Source organism: Nerophis ophidion, linkage group LG11, assembly GCF_033978795.1.
Source record: "Nerophis ophidion isolate RoL-2023_Sa linkage group LG11, RoL_Noph_v1.0, whole genome shotgun sequence".
Classification (NCBI taxonomy): Eukaryota; Metazoa; Chordata; class Actinopteri; order Syngnathiformes; family Syngnathidae; genus Nerophis; species Nerophis ophidion.
Window position 1 is genome coordinate 4762738 of NC_084621.1, and position 26420 is coordinate 4789157.

Consider the following 26420-nt stretch of genomic DNA (forward strand, 5'->3'; position numbering starts at 1 on the left):
AGTTACTTTGCTTCATAACTTTGCTATTGTGCTTTATTGGCCTTTTTCTTCTCTCCGCATTCATAGGTTTGCAACACTACAGTGAAGATTTTGAAGACGACGACGTGGAAATAAAGGTTTGTGGGAATCTAATGTCTGAGGTTATGTGACCTGTGTTCAGCATGGCTCATATGATCAAGTGGCAGTCTAAGATTGTTTGACGCTTGTTTCAATTTAGGTATTTTTGATAAACAAAAACTAGTTCTAGATGATTGACTTTCTTTAACAACCTGTTTTTTTCTGAGTGGGTGAATAAGAAGTACAATTGTGTGTACTTGACAGTACATACTGTAAACAGAGAGTCTCAAAAGTATCCACCAAAACATACTTTCACTCTTCACATTCACACACGTGGTAAAAGGAATTCTAAAATTGTGTGTTTTTGTTTGTTTTTCAGAAGTTAAGAATATCTCCAATATTTACAAAAGGTAAGAAAAAAGACCACCGCGATAGACAGTGGATTCAGCCTGAGAGGAAAACAACATTAAATACAAATATTTGTATTTATAAGTCTTCAGTTTTTTAATACTTATGTACACTGAGGACGTAGACAGGGTGACAGTTCTCCCACTGTGTAATCCTGTCTCAGTTTAAAGGTGCCATATGTGATGATTTCATGTCAGCATTTATTCGCTAGCCTTGACTCCTGCTGTATATTCACTGTATTTGAATATAAAGCAGAGACGTGACTCCTGTCCCTCGCCTTGTGTGGGAACTTGGTACACGTTGGTTTTACAAATAATGACTATACAAATGTTGTCCTTAGTTAGCGCTTATCACTTGCAACTTTAAAAAACAGTGCTTTTGTAATAAGAAATTAATGGAAATATGTACAAAACAAGTGCCTTACAGTAAAGGTAAGTGCCCCACAATAAAGGAGCTGGTCGGATATCTTGATAAGGTGGCTCGCTGCAGTTAGCAAAATTTTAGAACTGTCTGAATTACTTTATTTACAATAAGGAAATCGAGTATTGACATTTACTATTTATTTTAATCGTCCCTGTCCGAACTGCAATGCATCTAAAAATCAATAATTTTTCCCACCTCTAAAAAACAACATGGGTGTGTAAGTTTTAAATATATGGTATGTTATGGTAAATTATTTTAATCAACATTTTAAACAATTGATATTTGGTTTCAGTTTCTTTAGACGATCCGCACAATGACTTCATAGGACAGACAGCAGACAGAGGGAAAGAAGTTCCAGAATTTCTGGACAAAGGTAACAATTGTATATACTAACGGTGTGTATGTGTGTGTGTGCATTATTTCACTGCAAAGCAAACACAAGGGTCAAACTTTAATACAGTGGTACCTCAATTTGAGAGTGTTTTTAGATATAAGCTGTCTCTCACTAAATGTTATCTTTTAAGTTGGTAGCAAACATTAATGTTCATGAGTTGGCATAGCAAATGTCACAGTGAAGCTTGTAAACATTTGATCTCACTTGCTAGCATGAGCTAATAGCTAGACATCAACATAACTTTGTGTTTCAACCCTGGGAAGAAAGAAAGTGTGTGAGGAACTGCTGAGAAAAAGAAGCAAATGATATTCATTGAATTAAAAAAAAAAAAGTGATTGACCACATAACCGTGCGTGTGGCTAACTTTGCAAAGCATTCAAAGCGTGCTAGACTGCGCCATGCTGAAGCAGAATGACTGAATGTGAAAATATCTCAACGGTGAACATTGTCCATACAAATATAGAAAAGCTGCTGATGGTGTGTTTGACAGAGAAGCAGCTAGAAGGAGGTACCGTAGAAGTCTACTCTCAAAGATAAATGCTCCTCACAATTAAGCTTGTAAATTGAGGTACTATTGTATTCCCTATTGTAGCCTTTGTCCCTTTTCTAAATGTGACTTTCTTTAGGCTCCTGATTTACAGATACATAAGAATGTTTAAACCCTATTTTGTGACCTAATTATTACATTGATATTGTAAATTGGCAAAATCTTAATCCTGTGGCTTTATAACAATCAAATGACATACCCAAAATGTATACATAGGATATAATGACAGAAATATTGTTTGATAAGAGCTTATATCTTTTTTTAGGTGGCCTGTCGAATGCACAAAGTGCAGGCTCAGATATGGAAGCTCTTCACAATGCCTACAGACAGATTCATACTGGAGAGGATTCAGATGATCCTAAACACCATCACCCACCACCGGACAGAAATGAGAGCAGACTCAGTCTGTCTTCCCAACAGCCAATAGAGTCTCCTGGTCCTGCTTCTACCAACGAGTCTGGTAACTTATTGTGATGTATATTAAGCAGATATGTATGTTGTAGTCAGGTAATTTTCACAATCCCTACAATAATACCTTATCCTGGGATTGGAAGCCCCGATTTAGAACAATTATGCACAGTAAAGCTTGTGTCTTAAGTTCAGCTGGAACTGATATAAGCTTAAAGTTCAGCTAACATTGTAGTTACTAATGAAGCTGTGTAGGTATATGAGCAGTACAAATCTGGTTCAAGATTTATTTGCTATTGCTAAAGGTTTGATGCAGGTTTACACAGTAGCTCAAAATCATTAACATAATTGTTCAGTTTTGTTCTTATGAATGATTTTCCGGTTGTTAAAATTGTACACACATGACTAAATAATGTCTGTATGTCTGTACTTAGAGTTACCCACAGCAGAAGAACTGATGAGACCCATTCGACCAGTCAGGTTAGTAATACAATATGTTATGAGAAAATCACTTAATAATGTGGGATCCGAGCCGAGGATGTCGTTGTGGCTTGTGCAGTGATTAAGGGCTGTATAAATTAAGTTTGATTGATGGTGGCAGAGGGGTTAGTGTGTCTGCCTCACAATACGAAGGTCCTGCAGTCCTGGGTTCAAATCCAGGCTCGGGATCTTTCTGTGTGGAGTTTGCATGTTCTCCCCGTGAATGCGTGGGTTCCCTCCGGGTACTCCGGCTTCCTCCCACTTCCAAAGACATGCACCTGGGGATAGGTTGATTGGCAACACTAAAAAATTGGCCCTAGTGTGTGAATGTGAGTGTGAATGTTGTCTGTCTATCTGTGTTGGCCCTGCGATGAGGTGGCGACTTGTCCAGGGTGTACCCCGCCTTCTGCCTGATTGTAGCTGAGATAGGCGCCAGCGCCCCCCGTAACCCCAAAAGGGAATAAGCGGTAGAAAATGGATGGATGGATGGATGGATGGATTAATTGAATTGTGTGGTTGATGTTTCTAATAATTTACAATGTCTTTGCAAACAAACCATTACTCACTCAAACATTTTTCTTTCGGCATTTTTGGTTTGCCAATAAAGCATGCACGCCGACAAATGATAAAAGTGATGAATTCCACGTTTTACTGTTACTAGTGTGGATCTGCAGTATTTGTATGTATGTATATACAATAGCTGATGATTGCCTAATATATATATATATATGTTTTGTCACATTTCTTTGACTACAGTGCTGTGGAACCTGATGAGAAGATTTGTAATCCATTAGACAGAACATTTATTGCTACCAAAAATACGAAACAGAAGGAAACATCAGAAAAGGCAGAAATTGGGAAGTTTAAAGGAGCCAAGACTTTGAAAACCCATCAATCCAGCCACGCAAAACGTCCTAACCTTGGTGTCACATTCAACGTCAGAGAAGAAGTGGAAAGACTGATGGAGGAACAGACCACAGTCGCACAGACGGACAAAGCAAAGAAAGAACCTGTGAGCTAAATGTATTGCTTGATAATTTCTGGAACTGTGTGTTATGGTTGATGTACAGTAATCGATCACTATCTGTTCCGAGATGCTGGTCGACCTGCATTTGGTTGTACTTATTGTCAGTTTGGGGGTGTTCAAATTTGTCCACTGAGGGAAACACACTCTGAAAAATCAAAGGTTGCACGGCTAATTTTATCAATTTAATTTTATCAGTATTTATTGCCGCCTTTCCGAACTTCTTTGTCACATGTTGCTGGCATCAAATTCTAAAGTTAATGATTATTTGTAGCATATTCAACTGAATATGGGTTGAAAATTATTTGCAAATCATTGTATTCCATTTATATTTACATCTAACACAATTTCCCAGTTCATATGGTAACATGGTTTGTACATACAAACCTGCATGGTGGAGGTTCAACTGCAAGTGGTGTGTCATTTAAGCAGAAGTGTCTTCTATGAAATGTACCTGTATCGCTAATGTAAAAGCAGCCATTTGTATGGAAATATTGTCCATAAAATCACTAGGAATGCTAGTTACATTTTCTAATCTTTTTTGCAAAAATCAAACCAGCATCTACATACATTATAATACAAACTATGTTTGGTCACTTTTTTTGGTCAATATTTTAGGTAACTGTAACATTTTCTCATAGAACCACCGTGGCTCTCCCAGTAAATCAACCCTAACACCGTCCGTAAGAAAGCTCATTGTGGCGACTCCAAAAGTCCAGAAGGACGACAGTAGAAGACTGAAAGGAGTGAATAAAACCACGGCTGGCCCCAAATCACAATCTTCGGTTTCTCGAACCATGAGGCCTTGCCTCAAAACCGCAAAGAACAAAGAAAAAGAAAATGCCAACCCCGTAGGTTAGTACTGATGCTTATGTCATCAAACATTTGGATCATTTACCTATGTGTACTAGTGCTGTTCATATAAATGCAATACTACTGTAGATAATGTTTGGTGATGTTTTCCACATCTATCGTACTTATTAATGAAAGTCACTGGTATTGTAATATCAACATGTTTTGTCTTGTTTTATAGACACAGATGTGAATGTTAGCAATGAGCTTGTGGTGTCTGTCCAGTCATTAGTGACTGTCCTCAAACAGCAGATTAATGCAAGTAGTCGACAGGATGTGACTGATGGACAGGACTGCAAAATGCCTACTACAAGTGTAAGAAAATCCTGTTCATTTTACTTTGTGTCTCAACATGACATACTGTATGACTAATATACTATGTTCCCTTGAATAGCGCGTGGGTTACAATGGTGAATTTCTGCAAAGTATGTACGCTAAAGATTTAACTTCGCGAACGAATCAAAGCTTTTGAATGGTCCTTTTAAGTGAACATTGAGAACAGATTCAAATTTTGGAGCTGTTTTTCAAGCTGATGCAGCGTCTGCTATTGGCCACGGTGCATGAAAATGTATCGGAGGAAACAAAGCAACGTTTACATTGCATCCAGAAAATATTCACTTTTGTCTCACGTTCGATAGTTCGTGTGGCACCTAGAGAAAACCTACTGTCAACCCATGATCTGATTTGCCATTGCAACTGTCCTATCAACTGTATGTGCCCCATTACAGCCTTATCCCCTATATAACATAAAGACAATGTAAAACACTTTTTTTAGATCTTTGTAGTAATTAATTAAAAAAAGAAAAAAGGAATCACATATGCATAAGTATTCACAGCTTTTGCTAAATACTTTGTTGATACACTTTTCGCAGCAATTGCAGCCTCAAGTCTTGCCACAAGCTCGGCACATATATCCTAGGGCAGTTTCGTTCATTCCTCTTTGTAGCACCTCTCAAGCTCTATTAAGTTGGATGGGAAAGCATCAGATCTTGACAAAGATGTTCAATGGGATTCAAGTTCAATGACATTTACAAAGTTGTCCTGAAGCCATTCCTTTGCTATTTGGCTCTGTGTTTGTGGTCATTGTCCTGCTGAAAGAAGAACCGTTGACTCAGTCTTACTTCAAGAGTACCCTGGAACAGGTTTTCATCCAGGATGTCTCTGTACATTCCTGCATTCATCTTTCCCTCTATCCTGACGGGTCTCCCATCCCTGCCGCTTAAAAACATCCTCAATGCATTATGAAGCCACCACCATGCTTCATTGTAGGGATGCTATTGACTATGAGCGGTGCCTGGCGTTTTCCGAACATGACGCCTGTCATTCACGTCAAGGAGTTACATCTTTGTCTCAACCCACCAGAGAGTTTTGTTTCTAGTAGTTGCATGTTGGAAAACTTTTTAAAGGGCAGTTTCGTTCATTCCTCTTTGTAGCACCTCTCAAACTCTATTAGGTTGGATGGGAAGCATCAGATCTTGACAGAGATCTTCAATGGGATTCAAGTCTGAGCTTTGGCAGGGCCACTCAATGACATTTACAAAGTTGTCCTGAAGCCATTCCTTTGATATTTGGCTCTGTGTTTGTGGTCATTGTCCTGCTGAAAGAAGAACCGTTGACTCAGTCTTACTTCAAGAGTACCCTGGAACAGGTTTTCATCCAGGATGTCTCTGTACATTGCTGCATTCAGCTTTCCCCCTCTATCCTGACGGGTCTACCATCCCTGCCACTTAAAAACATCCTCAATGCATTATGAAGCCACCACCATGCTTCATTGTAGGGATGCTATTGATTATGAGCGGTGCCTGGCGTTTTCCGAACATGACGCCTGTCATTCACGTCAAGGAGTTCCATCTTTGTCTCAACCCACCAGAGAGTTTTGTTTCTAGTAGTTGCATGTTGGAATACTTTTTAAAGGGCAGTTTCGTTCATTCCTCTTTGTAGCAGCTCTCAAGCTCTATTTGGTTGGATGGGAAGCATCAGATCTTGACCGAGATGTTCAATGGGATTCAAGTCTGGGCTCTGGCAGGGCCACTCACTGACATTTACAAAGTTGTCCTGAAGCCATTCCTTTGCTATTTGGCTCTGTGTTTGTGGTCATTGTCCTGCTGAAAGAAGAACCGTTGACTCAGTCTTACTTCAAGAGTACCCTGGATCAGGTTTTCATCCAGGATGTCTCTGTACATTGCTGCATTCATCTTTCCCTCTATCCTGACGGGTCTACCATCCCTGCCGCTTAAAAACATCCTCAATGCATTATGAAGCCACCACCATGCTTCATTGTAGGGATGCTATTGACTATGAGCGGTGCCTGGCGTCTTCCGAACATGACACCTGTCATTCACGTCAAGGAGTTCCATCTTTGTCTCAATCCTCCAGAGAGTTTTTTTTCTAGTAGTTGCATGTTGGAAAACTTTTTAAAGGGCAGTTTCGTTCATTCTCTTTGTAGCACCTCTCAAGCTCTATTTGGTTGGATGGGAAGCATCAGATCTTGACAGAGATGTTCAATGGGATACAAGTCTGAGCTCTGGCAGAGCCACTCAACGACATTTACAAAGTTGTCCTGAAGCCATTCCTTTGCTATTTGGCTCTGTGTTTGTGGTCATTGTCCTGCTGAAAGAAGAACCGTTGACTCAGTCTTACTTCAAGAGTACCCTGGAACAGGTTTTCATCCAGGATGTCTCTGTACATTGCTGCATTCAGCTTTCCCTCTATCCTGACGGGTCTACCACCTGCCGCTTAAAAACATCCTCAATGCATTATGAAGCCACCACCATGCTTCATTGTAGGGATGCTATTGACTATGAGCGGTGCCTGGCGTCTTCCGAACATGACACCTGTCATTCACGTCAAGGAGTTCCATCTTTGTCTCAACCCACCAGAGAGTTTTGTTTCTAGTAGTTGCATGTTGGAAAACTTTTTACGAAGAAATCATTTCCGTCTGGCCACTCTACAATACAGGCCTGATGGGTGGATTGCTGCAGAGATGGTAGTCCTTCTATAGGTTTCTCCTCTGTCCACTAAAGGAATGTTGGAGCTCTGACAGAGATACCTTGGGGTTCTTGGTCACCTCCTTGACTAAGGCCCCTTTCCCCTGATCGCTCAGTTTAGACAGCTGACCAGCTCTAGGAAGAGTCCTGGTGGTTCCGAAGTTCTTCGATTCACATAATACAGTAGCTGATAGAGGCCACTGTGCTCATTGGGACCTTCGAGACAGCAGATATTTTTTAGGACTCTTTCCGAGATTTGTGCCTTTAGACAATCCTGTCTCTGAGGCTTACAGACAATTTCTTCGACTTCATTCTTGTTTTGTGCTGTGCCATGCACTAACCGTCCCGTGTGGGACATTAAATAAAGACCGTGTGGGTGTGGGTGCACCTTTCCAAATCCTGTTCAACCAACTAAATTTACCACAGATGGACTCCAATTAAGCTTGAGGAACATCTTAAAAATAAAGATGAGCACTTGAAACAGGATGCACTTATGTGGCAAAGGCTGTGAATCCTTATATACATGAGATTTCTTAGTTTTTTATTTTTAACACATTTGCAAAAAAAATAAAAAATCACATTGACATAATGGGATATTGTGTGTAGAATTGTGAGGACAAAAATCAATGTATTCCATTTTGAAATAAGGCTGTAACACAACACTGTGGAAAAAGTGAAGCGCTGTGAATACTTTCTGGGTCCACTGTATTTTTCACTTTTCTCGTTCATTGTTCCGATGAGAGTATGTAAATTACTTTAAGCTTACACAAACGAGATAGTGTAATACACTTTTGTAGTCATATTTTTATTATATTCCAATCTTTGTTCTAATTTTATCTACACTTTTTATATACTTACACACATTTTATTCTTGCTTATTATTTGTGTATTTATCGCTGTATTGTTAAAATGCTCTTCTGTTACAAAGATTTCTAGTTGAGGGAAATATCTAAATAGTGACTGAGATATAGCACCACCCTATGGAATGTTTACAATTAAAACAAAAACCAAAAAAGTTTAGTTAAATTTTTCAGAACAATTTCCACCAATAAAGTAATATTGGTGCAAATTTAAATTATTCTGATCCACATTTATCTTACAACTGCTGCCCGTGATTGTTTCCTTGATAATGAAAAAAAAGCAGTAAGAAAAAAATATATAATGCCAAAGTCATTTAAAGTGTTCTTTGTCAGGAACAGCTCTTCAGGATCTGGTGTTTTTCAAATAGCCGTAATTCTCATCTCTAAGGAACGCTATTTATTTTTGTATTTATATGAATAATATATGGATTTAAAGTATTAAAAACACTACACATCTTTTACACACACTTATGAACACTTCATATGATCCTAAAGCACTTAATACACTAAAACCTGCCACATTTTACCTTGAGACTTAAATCTCAATTTTATCAATGGTACTTTAAAATCTGCGATACTCTGAGATAATATTTAAGTGTACCTCTAAGTTGCGAGGCGACACAATATATCAAAACATCTAAATATGTATAGAGGTGGGTAAAGAGTTAGGCACTAAGTGTGGGTTTGTGGGTTCTTCCGAAGATGTTGTAGTCGTAATGATTTGTGCAGTCCTTTGAGACATTTGTGATTTGGGGCTATATAAATAAACATTGATTGATTGATTGAAGTGTTCAAATAAGTGAGTTTCTGCATTGCCATTCTACCATTTCTGAGCAAGTTATGTTTGCTGCTTAGAAGGACATTTCTGCGGAGGAGGAGCTGAGACTCCAACTGGCCCAAAGAGACCAGGAACTGCAAATAATGAAGAAAGAAGCAGAGGAGCTTAAATCTGTCCAACAGCAAAACTATCTTCTACAGTCTAAGGTGAGTAATAAACATGTACATGTTTATTACATTCATTTACCATGAATTGATTAACGTGGATCCCGACTTAAACAGGTTGAAAAACTTATTGGGGTGTTACCATTTAGTGGTCAATTGTACGGAATATGTACTGAACTGTGCAATCTACTAATAAGAGTATCAATCAATCAATCAATCAATACAAACGCGTGTGAAAAACTAACCCTACATGTTTGTGACAGTCTCTGGTAATTTAGGGGTTCACTCACCTGGCTTCTATGCAGCATAGGTTCAGTTCCCAATCAAAGATAGTGGGAATGGGACTATGAATGTCTGTCTGTTAATATATTCCCTGTGATTGACTGGTGACCAGTGTGTTTATCTACTGTACCTATTTGTCTAATATACTATGCTAGATATCACGACTGGCAAATAAGTCCTATTGTCAGTGCACATTCTGACCTCAAGCGAGAGAGAGCAGGTTGTTAGCATACAAACGTGCCACTAATGATCGAAATAGAAAGCTGAAATGGCGTTTATTAAAACAATTTTATTGGCACCAGTAAAATCTGTTATTCTAACAGGGCTTAAGGATTTCTGTACAAGAAAATATGTTGGGAAAGCAATCGGTGTACTTTCGCTCCCCTCGGTGTGTGGCACAGTACTTACTCCACACATATCTAAAAAATATCTTTAAAAGTTTTTTTGGTGAAATCTTAGCTGGTAGGCATAGCAGAATATAAAAATTACCTGACATATTCCACACAGCAAGCGTAATTTTGATTTGGAATATTTCAGTTAGGGCTTCACGGTGGGAGAGGGGTTAGTGCGTCTGCCTCACAATACGAAGGTCCCGAGTAGTCCTGGGTTCAACTCCGGGCTCGGGATCTTTCTGTGTGGAGTTTGCATGTTCTCCCGCAGAGATGTCCCCAGCCGATACACAGGCAAGCAGTACATGGCCACCGGATCGGACCGGACCCCCTCCACAGGGGAGAGTGGGACATAGAAGAAAAAGAAAAGAAACAGCAGATCAACTGGTCTAAAAAGGGAGTCTATTTAAGGGCTACAGTATACAAATGAGTTTTAAGGTGAGACTTAAATGCTTCTACTGAGGTGGCATCTCGAACTGTTACCGGGAGGGCATTCCAGAGTACTGGAGCCCGAACGGAAAACGCTCTATAGCCCGCAGACTTTTTTTGGGCTTTGGGAATCACTAACAAGCCGGAGTCCTTTGAACGCAGATTTCTTGCCGGGACATATGGTACAATACAATCGGCAAGATAGGATGGAGCTAGACCGTGTAGTATTTTATACGTAAGTAGTAAAACCTTAAAGTCACATCTTAAGTGCACAGGAAGCCAGTGCAGGTGAGCCAGTACAGGTGTAATGTGATCAAACTTTCTTGTTCTTGTCAAAAGTCTAGCAGCCGCATTTTGTACTAACTGTAATCTTTTAATGCTAGACATGGGGAGACCCGAAAATAATACGATAAGCTCAAAGCCTCTCACTGACTTTGGGTGAGAGGCGGTTACCCACTCAGACCAGTCAATCTCAGAGCTCATATAAACAATGCAGACAAACCCGGAGTCGCCGAAAAAAAAAGGAGCATGCTAGGGATAAAACCTGCAAACACCAACATAGGGAGTTTTGTGCCAAGACTCAGACCAAGAACCCTCCGGGTGGGAGACACATTGCAAGGACTATTTTCTTTTTTAACAAGACAGGCCAAAAGTAAGAGGAAAAAAAACAAATCAACCTTGTCAGTATTATGTCATTATTTCCAAGAATAGCGCAACCCTGATAGAGGCCATTATCAAGCCATCCAGCTTCATGTGTTTCATTTTACTCATCATTCTTTTGGAAAACTCGCTGCATGGACCCTACTTTTTCCCCAACATGTAATGTGCATTAGTCCCGTGTGTGTCTCTCTCAAGCCAAACCCAGATACAACTTATTGTTGACAATTAAAAAATGTTTGCGTATTCAAGGTAACTTTTTATATGATAAAATGCAGAAACAGCTGGAATTTGTCATGCAAGTGAATACAAAGGGTTTTATTGATATTTGTCCACTTCTTAGTTGCAGATTGCCGAAGAAGCCAGTAAAAAGTTAAGACTGACAGATACTAGAGATCCTACAACTGAAAAAACTTTTAAAGACATTCATAAAGAAATAACAGAGCAGGAGACAATCATTAAAGGGTTCCAGCAGGTAAGCATTCTTGAAAATAGCTTTCTTCAATGTCATCCATAATCTTTTCCATCTGTGTTATTTACTGTATAGGAGGGGGGGATTTTGTCAACCCCTCTTCACAGGGGAGGGGGAGTGAGCAGTGGCCCATGTGCATGAGAATTATATGGTGATTTTTCAGGAAAATGAGAAGCTGTGCTTGCAGATGAAGGCTCAGCAGGCCAAGAGTAAAGCCAATGAACAGGCCATGTTCAATGAAAACCAACGACTACAGAGTGAGGTTGTTTTTGCGAGGTGGGTTAAGTACAATCGTTTCATAGCAATGGTCATTTGTAAGCATATAAAAAACAGGGTGCTTTATACTGTATGTGTTATCTGGCGATACGTGCGCCTCCTTAGATTTTATGCACCTCTTACATCTGCGCTGCATGTGAATCCAAGGAATTCAGAAATTAAATTACCTTAAAAATGTCATTCAATCAAATCAAATGTATGTATTTAGAAGAAGAAAGGGTCTGAGAAGGACTGTTTAGCTTTTGTTATTTTTTTAGTAATATTTGGACCTTGCACTCCAAAAATTTAGAGAAAAAAATGTGTTTGGAGGCGGGTATATCTGATTTTTAGGAACACTAATACAAAACCTCACTATAATGTGTGATTGAATGCTGAAAACAATAATGACAGACCGCCTTAAAAAATGGAATGGAATTTTAATTTTTTTACTGAAAGAGACACCCAGAATGTACATGAATATAAAGAATATTAACGTTGAACGATAAAATACTGAATATTGACAACATGAATGTCACACACCCTCTCGATCGACATATTTTACAGTCAAGCGAAACGCAACAAACAGCAAAATATGAACGCAAACGATAGGGTGAGAAGCTCTGCCATCCGGGAGGAACTCAAAGTAAAGCCGCTGCTCCTTCACATCGAGAGGAGCCAGATGAGGTGGTTTGGGCATCTGGTCAGGATGCCACCCGAACGCCTCCCTAGGGAGGTGTTTAGGGCACGTCCAACCGGTAGGAGGCCACGGGGAAGACCCAGGACACGTTGGGAAGACTATGTCTCCCGGCTGGCCTGGGAACGCCTCGGGATCCCCCGGGAAGAGCTAGACGAAGTGGCAGGGGAGAGGGAAGTCTGGGTTTCCCTGCTTAGGCTGTTGCCCCCGCGACCCGACCTCGGATAAGCGGAAGATGATGGATGGATGGATGGATGAACGAACGCAAACGGTAAAAAAACCCAGCTATGATCTGATATATCACTAAGCTTTAGAACTTGGTGGTAAAAATCTCCTTCCGCGTCGTATAGTCACATTTCAGGCTGGCCGCTGTGGAAACGCTCCCCACCCACACTGCTTGGTGCCTCGTCTGAGCTGCTGTGACTCAGATTAACATAGTATATCATGCAAAAGCCTTGATTCCAACCATTGACATACTTTGTGTAGTTCAAGACTTAAGGTAATTTGAAAACATCATTGCACATCATAATGGCAGCCACATTTTTAAACTTAAAGATCTAAAAAAAATTATTTGGGAATGTCCAGAGGGCCAGATTGAAAATCTTAACGGGCCCCTGGGCCTTAATTTGCTCAGGTCTAGCCTATTGGTAGAGCTGCTTATGTGTGCACCACACTGTTTTATTGTTTCTAACTGATAAATCCAAATTATATCAATTAACAAGTTTTTTCACCCGATTCAGGGAGCAGCTCAATAAATCATCATTCTCATTGGATCAACGTATTAAAGATCTAATAGCCCACATTAATACATCTCAGGCAAGTACCACTATCGCTGAGATTATCTTTGACCTCAGTTTCATTGGAGTTTACTTAGTTTTAATCTGACTAGATGAAGGAGACCAAACTTTCTGAAGACATTCACAGACTGAAGCAGGAGAACCAGGCACTGCTAGTCGACATGGAGTTACTCAGGAAAGAGAGAGATATGGCTAAAATGCAAAGCAGCTCAAACACTGGTACTGTAATTAACAATTAGGTTAAAGTACAAGTTGAAATGCATAACATGCATAATCATGAGTTGGACTGCGTTTTGAACATGCCAGGTGGTTTTCCAGAAGATAAGCACAGAGATGAAGTGGCAGCACTAAAGAAGAAGCTCCAGTGGTTTGTTGAAAACCAGGAAGTGCACTCCAGAAATGAAGAGCGATTGGAAGCTGCTACAGCTGAGATCCATCTTCTCAAAGAGCAGGTCAAGTGCTGTTGCAAGCATGTGCATAAATGTCATGTTCATTGATTTGAACCATTCTTTTTAGAATTTGGAATGATAAAACAAACCTTATATTTCCAGTATAAACAGGAATTGTTTGCACACGTTTGAACTCTGTTCAACGGACATGACCACGATAAATAGATTTCCACAAAGTAGGAATTATTCATTGTAAATTAAATATGTTCATAGAGCATTAAACATTTAATACCTCCTAAATTATTTGTTGTATATGTAATGAGAGCCAACTGGTCATGAAAAAACACCCTTTAGTCAACTTGATTTTAATCCAATATAACAGGTGTCGGGAACCTTTTTGGCTGAGTGAGCCAAAAAGCCAAATATTTCAAAATGTATTTCCGTAAGAGCCATATAATATTGTTTTTTAACACTGAAAACAACTAAACGCGTGCATTTTTAAGTAAGACCAACATTTCTAGGGAATAAGAGGTCTATTATTCTTTGTGATAACATTGTTATTCTGAAGCTAACTGCGGAGGGGGCGTGGCCTGCTGGCCTGTAGCGAACTGGGGTGTGCCAGGACAGGCCTCGAAATCAGCGACAGGTGCGTAGATAGTCCACCTGGGCTTTGATAATCTAATTACCTGTCGCTCTGTTATAAGCAGCAGCCAGGAGGGGAGACAGCGTTGGGGCTGGAGCCAGAGCGCGAGCGAGAACGAAAGAGAAAAATACAACTGAGAGACTTATTGAAAAATAAAACAATATTGTAACCCTGAAACAGGCTCTCATTTCGGTGCTTGGTGGTCTAAAGCAGTGGTCCCCAACCTTTTTGTATCCGCGGACCGGTCAACGCTTAATAATTAGTCCCGCGGCCTGGGACAAATTTTTTTTTTTTTCTTTGTCATGAAAAAGGGACGTTTTTGTCATGAAAAAGGGAGGTTTTTGTGGTTGGTGCACTAATTTTAAGTTTTTAAGTGTATATTGTTTTTTATGTTGATTTCATTAAAAAAAAAATATATATATATATATATATATATATATATTTATTTTTTAAATAAAAATTAATTAAAAATTATTCTGCGGCCCGGTACCAATCGGGCCAGCCCGGTGGTTGGGGACCACTGGTCTAAAGAACCCCCAGACGGATGAGCCCCACACTAACCAATAATAAATAAATAACTTCTTACCATTACGCAACTTCTTGAACAGATGCGGTGGAAAACGGATAGATGGAATAAAAATGGATGAGAATGTTTTATATTTTGAACGTTATTTTTAACACTGTGATTACAAGTGGAATCATTCATTACTTATCATGTTAAGCAATGTCAGCTCAGATTTATCCGAGAGCCAGATGTAGTCATCAAAAGAGCCACATCTGGCTCGCGAGCCATAGGTTCCCTACCCCTGCAATATGAGGCTGAGCCAAACAGTGGCCACATTACTGAGCAGCGTGATCTGATTGATTTGGTCTCATCAGCGGTAGTATTTTTATTTATAGCTAATTTAGTCATTTTATTTTTAAAAGTGCTTACTTTTGGGGAACATTTTTTATAGAATATGCTTTGAAAAACAGAAAAAAAATTGCTATCTTGTGAAGCTGTAATATTTGAAGCGGGATATGGCGAGGGACGACTACGTACATTCAGGCTCAAAAATGTATCTCCAACTTGTGTATTGCTGACTTTTACCTAAAACTGGCAACTTTCCAACTCATCTTACCAACATGTTTAGAGGTTTTGGGGACATACATGTATCACTCAGCAGTGAATGTCCTCAACAAGCAGGAGGTGCCCTCCACCAACGCCGTCAGGTTCTGAGTAGCCTCATGCAGCAGTCCCAGCTGCAGCCATAAAAATGTGCCTGTGGTAAGCTGCCACTCTTTCTGCCTTGGTTGTACAAAGCAAGATGTAAATGTTTCTTTCCTGACATGCTGAAAATAATTCACTGCAACATCCCAATCCCATCGTTCATGTTAATGAGCCAGTCAAAAGATTTGGTTTGTTGTTAATGTCACAACCCTCCAGTCTATTGATCGAATGTAACATTTTAAAAGACATGCACCCAGTCATAGGCTGATTGGCAACACTAAATGGTCCCTAGTGTGTGAATGTGAGTGTGAATGTTGTCTATGTGTGTTGGCCCTGCGATGAGTTGGTGATTTGTCCAGGGTGTACCCCGCCTACCGCCCGAATGCGGCTGAGATAGGCTCCAGCAACCCCCGAAAGGGATAAGCAGTACATAAACTCATTTGTATATTCTAGCCTTTAAATAGACTCCCTTTTTAGACCAGTTGATCTGCCGTTTCTTTTCTTTTTCTCCTATGTCCCACTCTCCCTTGTGGAGGGGGTCCGGTCCGATCCGGTGGCCATGTACTGCTTGCCTGTGTATCGGCTGGGGACATCTCTGCGCTGCTGATCCGCCTCCGCTTGGGATGGTTTCCTGCTGGCTCCGCTGTGAACGGGACTCTCGCTGCTGTGTTGGATCCGCTTTGGACTGGACTCTCGCGACTGTGTTGGATCCATTATGGATTGAACTTTCACAGTATCATGTTAGACACGCTCGACATCCATTGCTTTCCTCCTCTCCAAGGTTCTCATAGTCATCATTGTCACCGACGTCCCACTGGGTGTGAGTTTTCCTTGCCCTTATGTGGGCCTACCGAGGATGTCGTAGTGGTTTGTGCAGCCCTTTGAGACACTAGTGATTTAGGGCTATATAAGTAAACATTGATTGATTGATTGATTGATTGATAATGGATGGAAAATTTAAAAATGCAAAACACAATTGATAATATTTAAAGAAAACAAACTAAGAGTCAACAATTGATTTGCAGTGGTAATCATCCTTAGCTTTTTAATTCTCAACTTATGTCTCCTACGGAATTATTTCTCTCTTCTTAAACGTCCATTGCAATCAATTATGCAAATGAGGCAATGACTTCATGTAGCCACTTTTAGCATGTTTTAGGACAGCCAATACCTACTTTTAAGAGTTGGCAACACTGATATCCATACACCTACACTTTTTGATAAGTCGAATGATAGACAGTAGGTTGCAGTTTCTCTTTTTTCCAGTGTAAAAACATTTTGTGACAACAGTCATTGGATGGACCAATACATGGGAAAGTCCAAAGAACTCAGTGAAGATCCAAGAAGAAGGCCGGAACACTACAAACTGTCAAGCATGGCGTTGGTAGGACAGTTTTATGGGGTTCTTTTGCTGCCAGTGGTAGTGAAGCACTACAAAGTGTAATGGAATGTTAAAGAAGGACTAAGTCACAAATATCTCATCAACAGCTAGATGACAATCGGGCGTTCCAAAATGATAAGGACTCCAGACATTAAATCAGGGATGTCAAACTCAAATACAGAGTGGGCCAAAATTCTAAACTTAACAAAGCCGAGGGCCAAAGTTGAACAACTTAACCTTTTAATAGGGACCCAATCAAGTTTTTGCATTGAGTATTGAACAAGCAAGGCTTATATAACTTTATAGTGACATGCAAAATCCAGTTTTGTTGGTAGCGGGGGTGTATATTGTAGCGTCCCGGAAGAGTTAATGCTGCAAGGGTTTCTGGGTATTTTTTATGTTGTGTTGCGGTGCGGATGTTCCCCCAAAATGTGTTTGTCATTCTTGTTTGGTGTGGGTTCACAGTGTGGTGTAACAGTGTTAAAGTTGTTTGTACGGCCACCCTCAGTGTGACCTGTATGGCTGTTGACCAAGTATGCGTTGCATTCACTTGTGTGTGTGTGTGTAGAAGCCACATATATTACGTGACTGGGCCGGCACGCTGTTTGTATGGAGGAAAAGCGGACGTGACGACAGGTTGTAGAGGATGCTAAAAGCAGTACCTTTAAGGCACGCCCCCAATATTGTTGTCCGCGTGGAAATTCGGGAGAATGGTTGCCCCGGGAGATTTTCGGGGGGGGGCACTGAAATTCGGGATTCTCCTGGAAAAATCGGGCAAGTTGGCAAGTATGAGAATTAGCGTTGAATGCGGGACCGCCACTGTATAATACCGGCGGGCCAGCTCTAATGTTAATTTATTATTGCCTCAAGGGCCAAATGAAATTCCATGGCGGGCCAGAGTTTGACACCCATGCATTAAATCATTAATATTGTTTTAAAATTTGCTATTGTTAAGATTCGGGAATATTTTTCCTAAAGCCCAGATCTTAACACCATTGAACATTTCAGGTAACCAATCAATTTAAACAACCTTATAAATTGAATTCCGTCAAAAAGAGTGGTCAAATATCCAGACAGAATTATGCCAAACGATTGTGGATCCATCCATCCATCCATTTTCTACCGCTTATTCCCTTTTGGGGTCGCGGGGGGCGCTGGCGCATATCTCAGCTACAATCGGGCGGAAGGCGGGGTACACCCTGGACAAGTCGCCACCTCATCGCAGACGATTGTGGATGGCAACTAAAATTCTGTGGTGCATGTAAAGTAATATCAAATCAAATATTAGCTCTATGTACATGCTTGAGTCTGTATGTTTAATTGGGAGCTTGTGTAGATTGGAAAATGTAAAAAAAAATAAAAACGTGTGCACCCAATTCTTGTTTTTCTTTGCTGAATATGCATGTTGCGTTATCATTCCACACTAGAAAAGAATAGTTCAAATCTATGATATTATCGTCATGATGAGTATATGTAAACTTCTAACCACAACATAATTAAATACAATCTCTCTTTCAGGTCGAGAAAATGAAAGCCGAGGTGGGCAAAAAAAGTACCGCTGTACGCAAAAATATCCGAGAGAAACCAATAGACCTTAAAAAGATGCAGGACTTGGAGCAACAGGTTTGGCTTCCACACAAAAAGTAACAAGCTAGCTTTTTACTTGCATTTCTGTCTCCTTTTTATGACCCTAAGGATCTTCTTTACTTTACCAGGTAAAGCACCTGGAGAATTTACTAAGATCCAGGAACGCAAAAACGTCGGCTAAAGAGGGTGTTGCCAACAGCCGGAAATCAACATCCAGCTGCATCAACACCCTGCTTGAGCGTAGGGTACAACGTATTGAGGCAGAGATGGACAGTCGTGATGAAGCAGCCAAACAAACCCTGCACGATATGGAGCAACAGTTTCAGAAGACTAAGGTACAACCCAGCAGTCTACAGATAATGCATTAGTACTACATTCAAAGTAGAAGCGTTTTTTTTAATATGATAATATTTGCCATTTACATGTTACCAAGTGGGCTTCACGGTGGCAGGGGGGTTAGTGCGTCTGCCTCACAATACGAAGGTCCTGCAGTCCTGGGTTCAAATCTAGGCTCGGGATCTTTCTGTGTGGAGTTTGCATGTTCTCCCCGTGAATGCGTGGGTTCCCTCCGGGTACTCCGGCTTCCTCCCACTTCCAAAGACATGCACCTGGGGATAGGTTGATTGGCAACACTAAATTGGCCCTAGTGTGTGAATGTTGTCTGTCTATCTGTGTTGGCCCTGTGATGCGGTGGCGACTTGTCCAGGGTGTACCCCGCCTTCCGCCCGATTGTAGCTGAGATAGGCGCCAGCGCCCCCCGCGACCCCGAAAGGGAATAAGCGGTAGAAAATGGATGGATGGATGTTACCAAGTAGCGGTAGTTTGAATTTGATCATTGCTGTATTTTTAAGTAATACAGCAAATAAACTTGAATATTTTATTATCATAATGATTAATTTAAATTGAGTTATGGCTACTGCTAGTGTGCTTCAGCGCTAACATGAAAATCAAAACAAAGTTTTTTGTAATGAAAAAAATTTAGTGAAAATCCATCCATTTTTCTACCGCTTATTCCCTTTTGGGGTGGCGGGGGGCGCTGGCGCCTATCTCAGCTACAATTGGGCGGAAGGCAGGGTACACCCTGGACAAGTCGCCACCTCATCGCAGGGCCAACACAGATAAGACAGACAACATTCACACTCACATTCACACACTAGGGCCAATTTAGTGTTGCCAAAAAATCAAAAGACAAAATGAATTTCAGGTAAGGAGTATCGGGGACGTAATGTATTATGAAAAAAGGGGGAAAACGATTAGAAGATACGTGTATCACACCGAGTTCTACAGTATTATCACACCAAATTAAACTCACCTTAATGTTGTATCAGTGGAAATTGTGCAATGATGCAGGAGGCAAAATTCAAGTCCACTACTGTGACGCATGGGCGTAAGTGGGGATCCTTTCAAAATAAGATACCCGTAAGAAAAAATTAAGTTGATGTATTTTTCAACTAATTTCTTTGCAGCCCAGTACATCCCTATCTATGGCCTGGTACATTCATATTTTTTTGTTTCAGTGTTTTATTTTGAAAGACTCTCCACGTGTTTCACTATGTAGCTGCAGTACGAACATCAGATCGCCGAGATGGAGCAGCATTTGAAGCAGAAAGAAGAGTTGGCAGCAGCAGCAGCAATCTCAGCCTCAAGTACCGAGTCATGGGTGTCACAAATTGAAAGAATGAAAGTTGAGCTGGAACACATCAAGACAGAACACGAGCAGAAGGAAACTTTTCTTCAGGAACAGGTTGATGCTCTCAAGAAGCAACTGAAACAGAAGGTCAGTGTAGTACTCAAATATTCTTAGATGTCTTAACGACATGGTAAATAAATGAATGTTAAATCATATACCTGCTCCCTGCAGGCTCTGTCCAGCCCAGGCCGACATAATTATCTTGCTAAGGACGTACATGCCAGCCGCATCTCCCAGCTCAACCAAAAACTTGCAACTAAAACACGAACTATTGATGAGTTGACCTCTACTGTGGAGAGACTGCAGAAAGAGAGGAGGAGCATGCTGTCTGGTTCTAACTTAGGAAGTGACGCCCACTTTTCAGAGAGCAAACAACAACAATCACCTATCAAAGCAGGCTGCTCAGAATGCTCATTTTCCCTGAAAGAAGGTATGAATCTAGAACTTCACTTTCTTTTCCTGTTTGTGTTTGCAGAAGGTAATTTTCATACATTACCATTATGTTGGACTTATGTGCATGCTTGATATGTTGTACTATTGTCTTACTTGGTGTGGAAGTGGCACATCATGAGTTGAGCTAGGTGTGTTTTTAATTCATATAGACTCATTTCTATGACATTTCTAAATTTTGTGAACAGTTAAGTATGAGAACATCCGGAAATTTCCACTTAAGCTGAAAACCTGTTCAGCTTGGATTTTGCCAAGTCTAAGCGTTTGTACCAAAAAGGAGAGAGAGGCAGTATTTCATTCAAACCAACTTACTTTTAGTGGCCAATCATGTTAAAAGCCTCTGAAACGAGTTGGATGAGGTCACTTTTATTTTTGTCTGTTGGAAGGCTTTCTAAAAATATTTACCAAAGTTTTATAGATGACATGTAACTGCATTTTTTGCTTGTCCTTTTTAAATGACTTTACATTTTTGTGCCTAAAATATGAATAATTACAATTTATTTTTGTCTCTGTGATGTACTGGGCATGTCTTTGTTAGGGCTAGTGAAGGGGATAAGATTTTAATGTGCCTCACTTTACATGTGTGCTCCGCTAAATATGGAAAATAATTTATTATGTAAATCTCAAATCATTCTTAAAATAGATCAAATATTTCTGAGTTTATGTTAAAAAATTTTTTTTACGTAGTTACTAGGGCTGCGAATCTTTGGGTGTCCCACAATTCGATTCAATATCGATTCTTGGCGTCACGATTGTATAATGTATCGATTTTTTTCGATTCGATTTGATTCTCGATTCAAAAACGATATTTTTCCGATTCAAAAGGATTCTGTATTCATTCAATACATAGGATTTCAGCAGGATCTACCCCAGTCTGCTGACATGCAAGCAGAGTACTAGATTAAAAATAAAAAAAAAAGGCTTTTATAATTGTAAAGGACAATGTTTTATCAACTGATTGCAATAATGTAAATTTGTTTTAACTATTAAACGAACCAAAAATATGACTTATTTTATCTTTGTGAAAACATTGGACACAGTGTGTTGTCCAGCTTATGAGATGCCATGCAAGTGTAAGCCACTGTGACACTATTGTTCTTTTTTTATTATTTTTATAAATGTCTAATGATAATGTCAATGAGGGATTTTTAATCACTGCTATGCTGAAATTATAACTAATATTGATACTGTTGTTGATAATATTCATTTTTGTTTCACTACTTTTGGTTTGTTCTGTGTGGTGTTTGTGTCTCCTCTCAATTGCTCGGTTTATTGCAGTTCTGAGTGTTGCTGGGTCAGGTTTGGTTTTGGAATTGTATTGCATTGTTAATGGTATTGCTGTGTAGTGGTTTGTTGGATTGCTAAAAAAAAACGATTTTTTAAAAATGAGAATCGATTCTGAATCGCACAACGTATTCGATTCGATTTGTATTCGAAACGATTTTTTCCCACAACCCTAGTAGTTACCGTATGCTAAAAAAAATATTGTGCATAGCTTACAACAGTGTTTTTCAACCTTTTTTGAGCCAAGGCACATAGTTTTCATTGAAAAAATCCTGAGGAACACTACTAGCAGAAAACATAAAAAAAATTTAACTCAGCAGCCGATATTGACAGTAAAAAGTCGTTCTCGCAATTGTTGGATATAAATTCAAACCATAACCAACCATGCATCACTATAGCTCGTCTCAAAGTAGGCCTACTTTCACAACCTGTCACATCACGCCGTGACTTATTTTGAGTCTTTTGGTGTTTTATTGTGTGTAGTGGGGCGGCATGGCGTAGTGGGTAGAGCAACGGTGCCAGAAACCTGAGGGTTGCAGGTTCGCTTCCCACCTATTGACATCCAAATCGCTGCCGTTGTGTCCTTGGGCAGGACACTTCACCCTTGCGTCCGGTGCCGCTCACACTGGTGAATGAATGAATGATTGGTGGTGGTCGGAGGGGCCGTAGGCAAAAACTGGCAGCCACGCTTCCGTCAGTCTACCCCAGGGCAGCTGTGGCTACAGATGTAGCTTACCACCACCAGGTGTGAATGAATGATGGGTTCCCACTTCTCTGTGAGCGCTTTGAGTATCTAACAATAGAAAAGCGCGATATAAATCTAATCCATTATTATTATTATTATTATTAGTGTTAGTTCTTGTCTTGCGCTCCTATTTTGTTATTGATTGTAATGTACGAATGTGCTTTGTGGACGCCATCTGCCGCTCCACACGGTATAAGTCTTTGCTGTCATCCAGCATTCTGTTTTTTTTTTCTTAGCAGCCAGTTCAGTTTTAGTTTTGTTTTGCATAGACATCCCTAAGCTTCAATGCCTTTTCTTAGTGGCACTCGTCTTTTGTTAATTTTTGGTTTAAGCATTAGATACCTTTTTACCTGCATGCTGCCTTCCGTTGTCGTCTGCATATTGTGATCACGACAAACCATGTTCCTGACATCCACAAAGCAATTAGCTACCTGGTGCCACCTACTGATATAGAAGAGTATTACACGGTTACTCTGCCGCGCTCTTGACAGCGCAGACAGTCAACCACGGCATATTATTTGCGTATTATAATTACTTGACCCCAAAACGAACAAGCAGTAGAAAATGGACCGATGGATGTTCGCAAAAAAATATTTTTAACCCAAATAGGTATAATTACATAATCTCCCACGGCACACCAGACTGTATCTCACGGTACACTAGTGTGCCGCGGCACAGTGGTTGAAAAACACTGGCTTACAATACTTAAGTTCTCTTTGATTACATTTACCGTCGATTTCGTTTTTGACAAACATTTTATGACGAGAATTTTGCCTCGTAAGGTAGTTTCCTGTGTATCATTTAGTGGAATTGAGAACCAAGACAAAAAAAAATTCCACTCCTCCGCCTCTGCTATTTAAATAAGTACAGTTAAAATTATCCACAATATGGCCAAAGAAAGTTGCGAGTGCCAGCATTTTGATAAAAAAGGTGAGAAACACAATTGAATTCAGGAAAGAACTTGTAAAGTACAAGGGTGGCGTCTGTATAATAAATATAAAACTAAAAATGTTAATTAATCCGTTTCAGTTCTCATTTATATTTCGCATTGTTTTCTGCATGTAAAACTTACATTTTTACCAATGTCAATAAAGTGTTGGCGTTAGTTGGATGTCTGGGACGGATAAATTGGATTTACATTTTATCTTATTGGAAAAATTGCTGCAGTTTTCATACGATTGAGTTTTTGTGAGGCATTTTGGAAGAGTTATGAAATGAAAGTCCCACCTGGCTGCGTCTAACATCAAACTGCACTGTACAGGGAGTCGCATCACAGAGGTGCTGCAGGAGAACGAGGCTCTTCGAGAGCGTGTGAAGCTGCTGCAAGTGAACAGTGAGCTGGAAAGAGAAGCACTCAAATCCAATGTTTTGCAAGCCAAGGAGGAGCTGTGCAGGTGCTAGTCCTCCTGTGATAAATCTTTTTGACAGCGCCAAATCAGGACTAACTAAATATCACGTCATCTTTTCAGGCAAAGGGACCTCTTCTTTCAGCAGATTTCCTCTCTGAAGGCAGAGCATCTCAAGGCGTTGGACCAATTGCGTGCAGATCACGCCACAGAGTACTCCTCTTCAAAGGTGGCTCAACTTACCAATCAGCTGAACACGCGGGATGTAAGAAACGGGGCGCAAATTGTGTCAACAAAATTAAATTAGTCCTATCGAAATGAACAAAAAAAAAAAATGCATATATTTTCATGTGCTCCCTTTCCCCACCAGATAATGGTGAAGCTTTTGCAGGACCAGCTTAAAGAGCTGCATGGGGTCAAAGAAACACTTGCAGTGTCCAGAACTCGAGAGGTTGCTTTGGAGACTCAGGTTTCAATCTGATATTTATTTGTATTAGTAGAACTGCAAAAATTAAACCACTGAAGGCAGGTGCTGGACTGGAACAAGGATTTGTTCCATACTGGGCCATCACAATCACAGATACTGTGACAACCCTACCCGTTAATAACACCATTGTGCTGAACAATAAATAACTTTTAAATTCCATCCTCTTGAAACTAATACTGTATATCCCGGGCTGTAGAACGCACCCACCATATTTAATAGGAAATAAATATTTTTACATACATTACCCCTACCGGACTACAAGTCATAGAATATTAGATTAGATTAGATAGTACTTTATTTATTCCGTCAGGAGAGTTCCTTCAGGAAAATTACAATTTTCAGCACAATCCCATTCAAGATCAGACAAACATTAAAGGGAGACAGAACAGGATCGCTGACGGGTCTGCCGGCTTCCAGCGCCCCTTACAAAAAAAAGATGAGATACAGGTAAACAAGGGGGGGAGAAAAAAATAGAAGATTAAAATAAAATAAAAAAATCGGTCTTAGCCTGGGCCCTGGAGAGGGGGTGCAGACTGAGGCCAAGGGAAAAAAACAACAACTCATAGCCATAGAACACATCCCTCTTACATGTGTGTAAGAGGGAAACATCAAACATCAAAGAACACAGAGGACAATAAAGACATTAAAGCAGCAGATACAACCAGACACTTCTACATACAGCTATGAATAAAAAGTAAAAGAAACATATCCACTGTGGTGGCCTCTGCGGTGTTCCACGCCATCGTCCGCTGGGGTGGAGGGAGGATGGCCAGAGACAGGAGCAGACCCAACAAAGCAACCAAGACAGCCGACTCCACTCTCGGCCAGTGTCCAGTCCGCATGGATGAGCGAGGATACGTCCAAGGTGACTGAGGTGTCCGACACCTGCTCACCCAGCCAAGACCCCGCGAAGCCTCTCCGTCCCAGTGCTCCGTGCTAGCTCCGCAGCCCTGTCCCCTCATCCGCATCTCCTCCAGTCTCTCCAAACCGACTCCGGTGTGGCAGACACCCAGCAGCTGGTCTCCATGGCCAAAAGGCTCCCGGGAGGCAGATCCAGAAGTCCACAAAAAAAGCACCACAGAGGTCACGAAAGTGCCACCCCTTGTCACACAGTCCCAAAGGGTCCCGGACCAAAAGGCAAAAAAATATAATAACACATGAAAACAAGAGGGAAACACAAAAGGATGACACAAGAGCACAGAGCTCCTGCCTACAGCAGCCACTACAGCAGCGCCATCTTGGAAAAAAAGAAAAAAAAGAAAAAAAAATATATATATATATATCCCGGTACGAAAGATTTTGTAAATGTTTATTTGCATACTTAAATTGTTTTCAAACGGTGCCTGTAACACAGCAGTAAAACAGCTGATCAAACAAAACAGAAGTCATGGACCCACTAGCTGCGGAAGCTTACTCTCCAAAAAGTAAATAATGTTAGCATAATATTCTGCCCGCCCTCCAGTAAAACAAAATGGTCTGTTTTGTGTTCAGTTAAGCAGACTGTTAATGGAGCTGAAGGATGCAAAAGAAGCTCAGAGTCCAGAAGTGAAACATCTACGTAATCTGGAGTCCAAGATCGTCAACATGGAGCAGAGACACCAACACCGGGAGAAAGAACTGCAGCAGGTAGAATTGCTTAAAACCTAAATTCAAACCGGTGATTTTTGTGCATGCACTGTAACACGGCTCAATTTTGTTGGGATCTCCTTACCAAGTTTGAATTATTATGTAATAATGTAAAAGCAAGCAACATTGGCCACAAATAGAGTTCTGTTCAAAAATATGCCGTGCATCCGGAAAGTATTCACAATGCTTCACTCTTTCCACATTTTGTTATGTTATAGCCTTAAT

The 26420-nt window shown here is 40.4% G+C and overlaps 1 protein-coding gene across 4 annotated transcripts in view; it reads left to right on the forward strand.

Moving 5' to 3' along the window:
• cep162 (centrosomal protein 162) overlaps positions 1-26420 on the forward strand; it is a 92205-nt gene that overhangs the window by 57179 nt on the left and 8606 nt on the right. For 2 of the 4 annotated variants that reach the window (XM_061914957.1, XM_061914956.1), the window contains exons 8-29: positions 67-116; positions 437-467; positions 1181-1261; positions 2095-2289; positions 2672-2717; positions 3474-3729; positions 4383-4596; positions 4775-4908; positions 9296-9424; positions 11483-11614; positions 11775-11887; positions 13301-13376; positions 13450-13576; positions 13664-13809; positions 18499-18603; positions 18696-18902; positions 20126-20344; positions 20429-20687; positions 23998-24130; positions 24206-24347; positions 24453-24551; positions 26061-26195. In XM_061914957.1, coding sequence (XP_061770941.1) covers positions 67-116; positions 437-467; positions 1181-1261; positions 2095-2289; positions 2672-2717; positions 3474-3729; positions 4383-4596; positions 4775-4908; positions 9296-9424; positions 11483-11614; positions 11775-11887; positions 13301-13376; positions 13450-13576; positions 13664-13809; positions 18499-18603; positions 18696-18902; positions 20126-20344; positions 20429-20687; positions 23998-24130; positions 24206-24347; positions 24453-24551; positions 26061-26195 — 3029 coding nt within the window. The remainder of the gene's footprint in view (positions 1-66; positions 117-436; positions 468-1180; positions 1262-2094; positions 2290-2671; positions 2718-3473; positions 3730-4382; positions 4597-4774; positions 4909-9295; positions 9425-11482; positions 11615-11774; positions 11888-13300; positions 13377-13449; positions 13577-13663; positions 13810-18498; positions 18604-18695; positions 18903-20125; positions 20345-20428; positions 20688-23997; positions 24131-24205; positions 24348-24452; positions 24552-26060; positions 26196-26420) is intronic. The other 2 variants (XM_061914958.1, XM_061914959.1) reach the window with 2 other exon arrangements.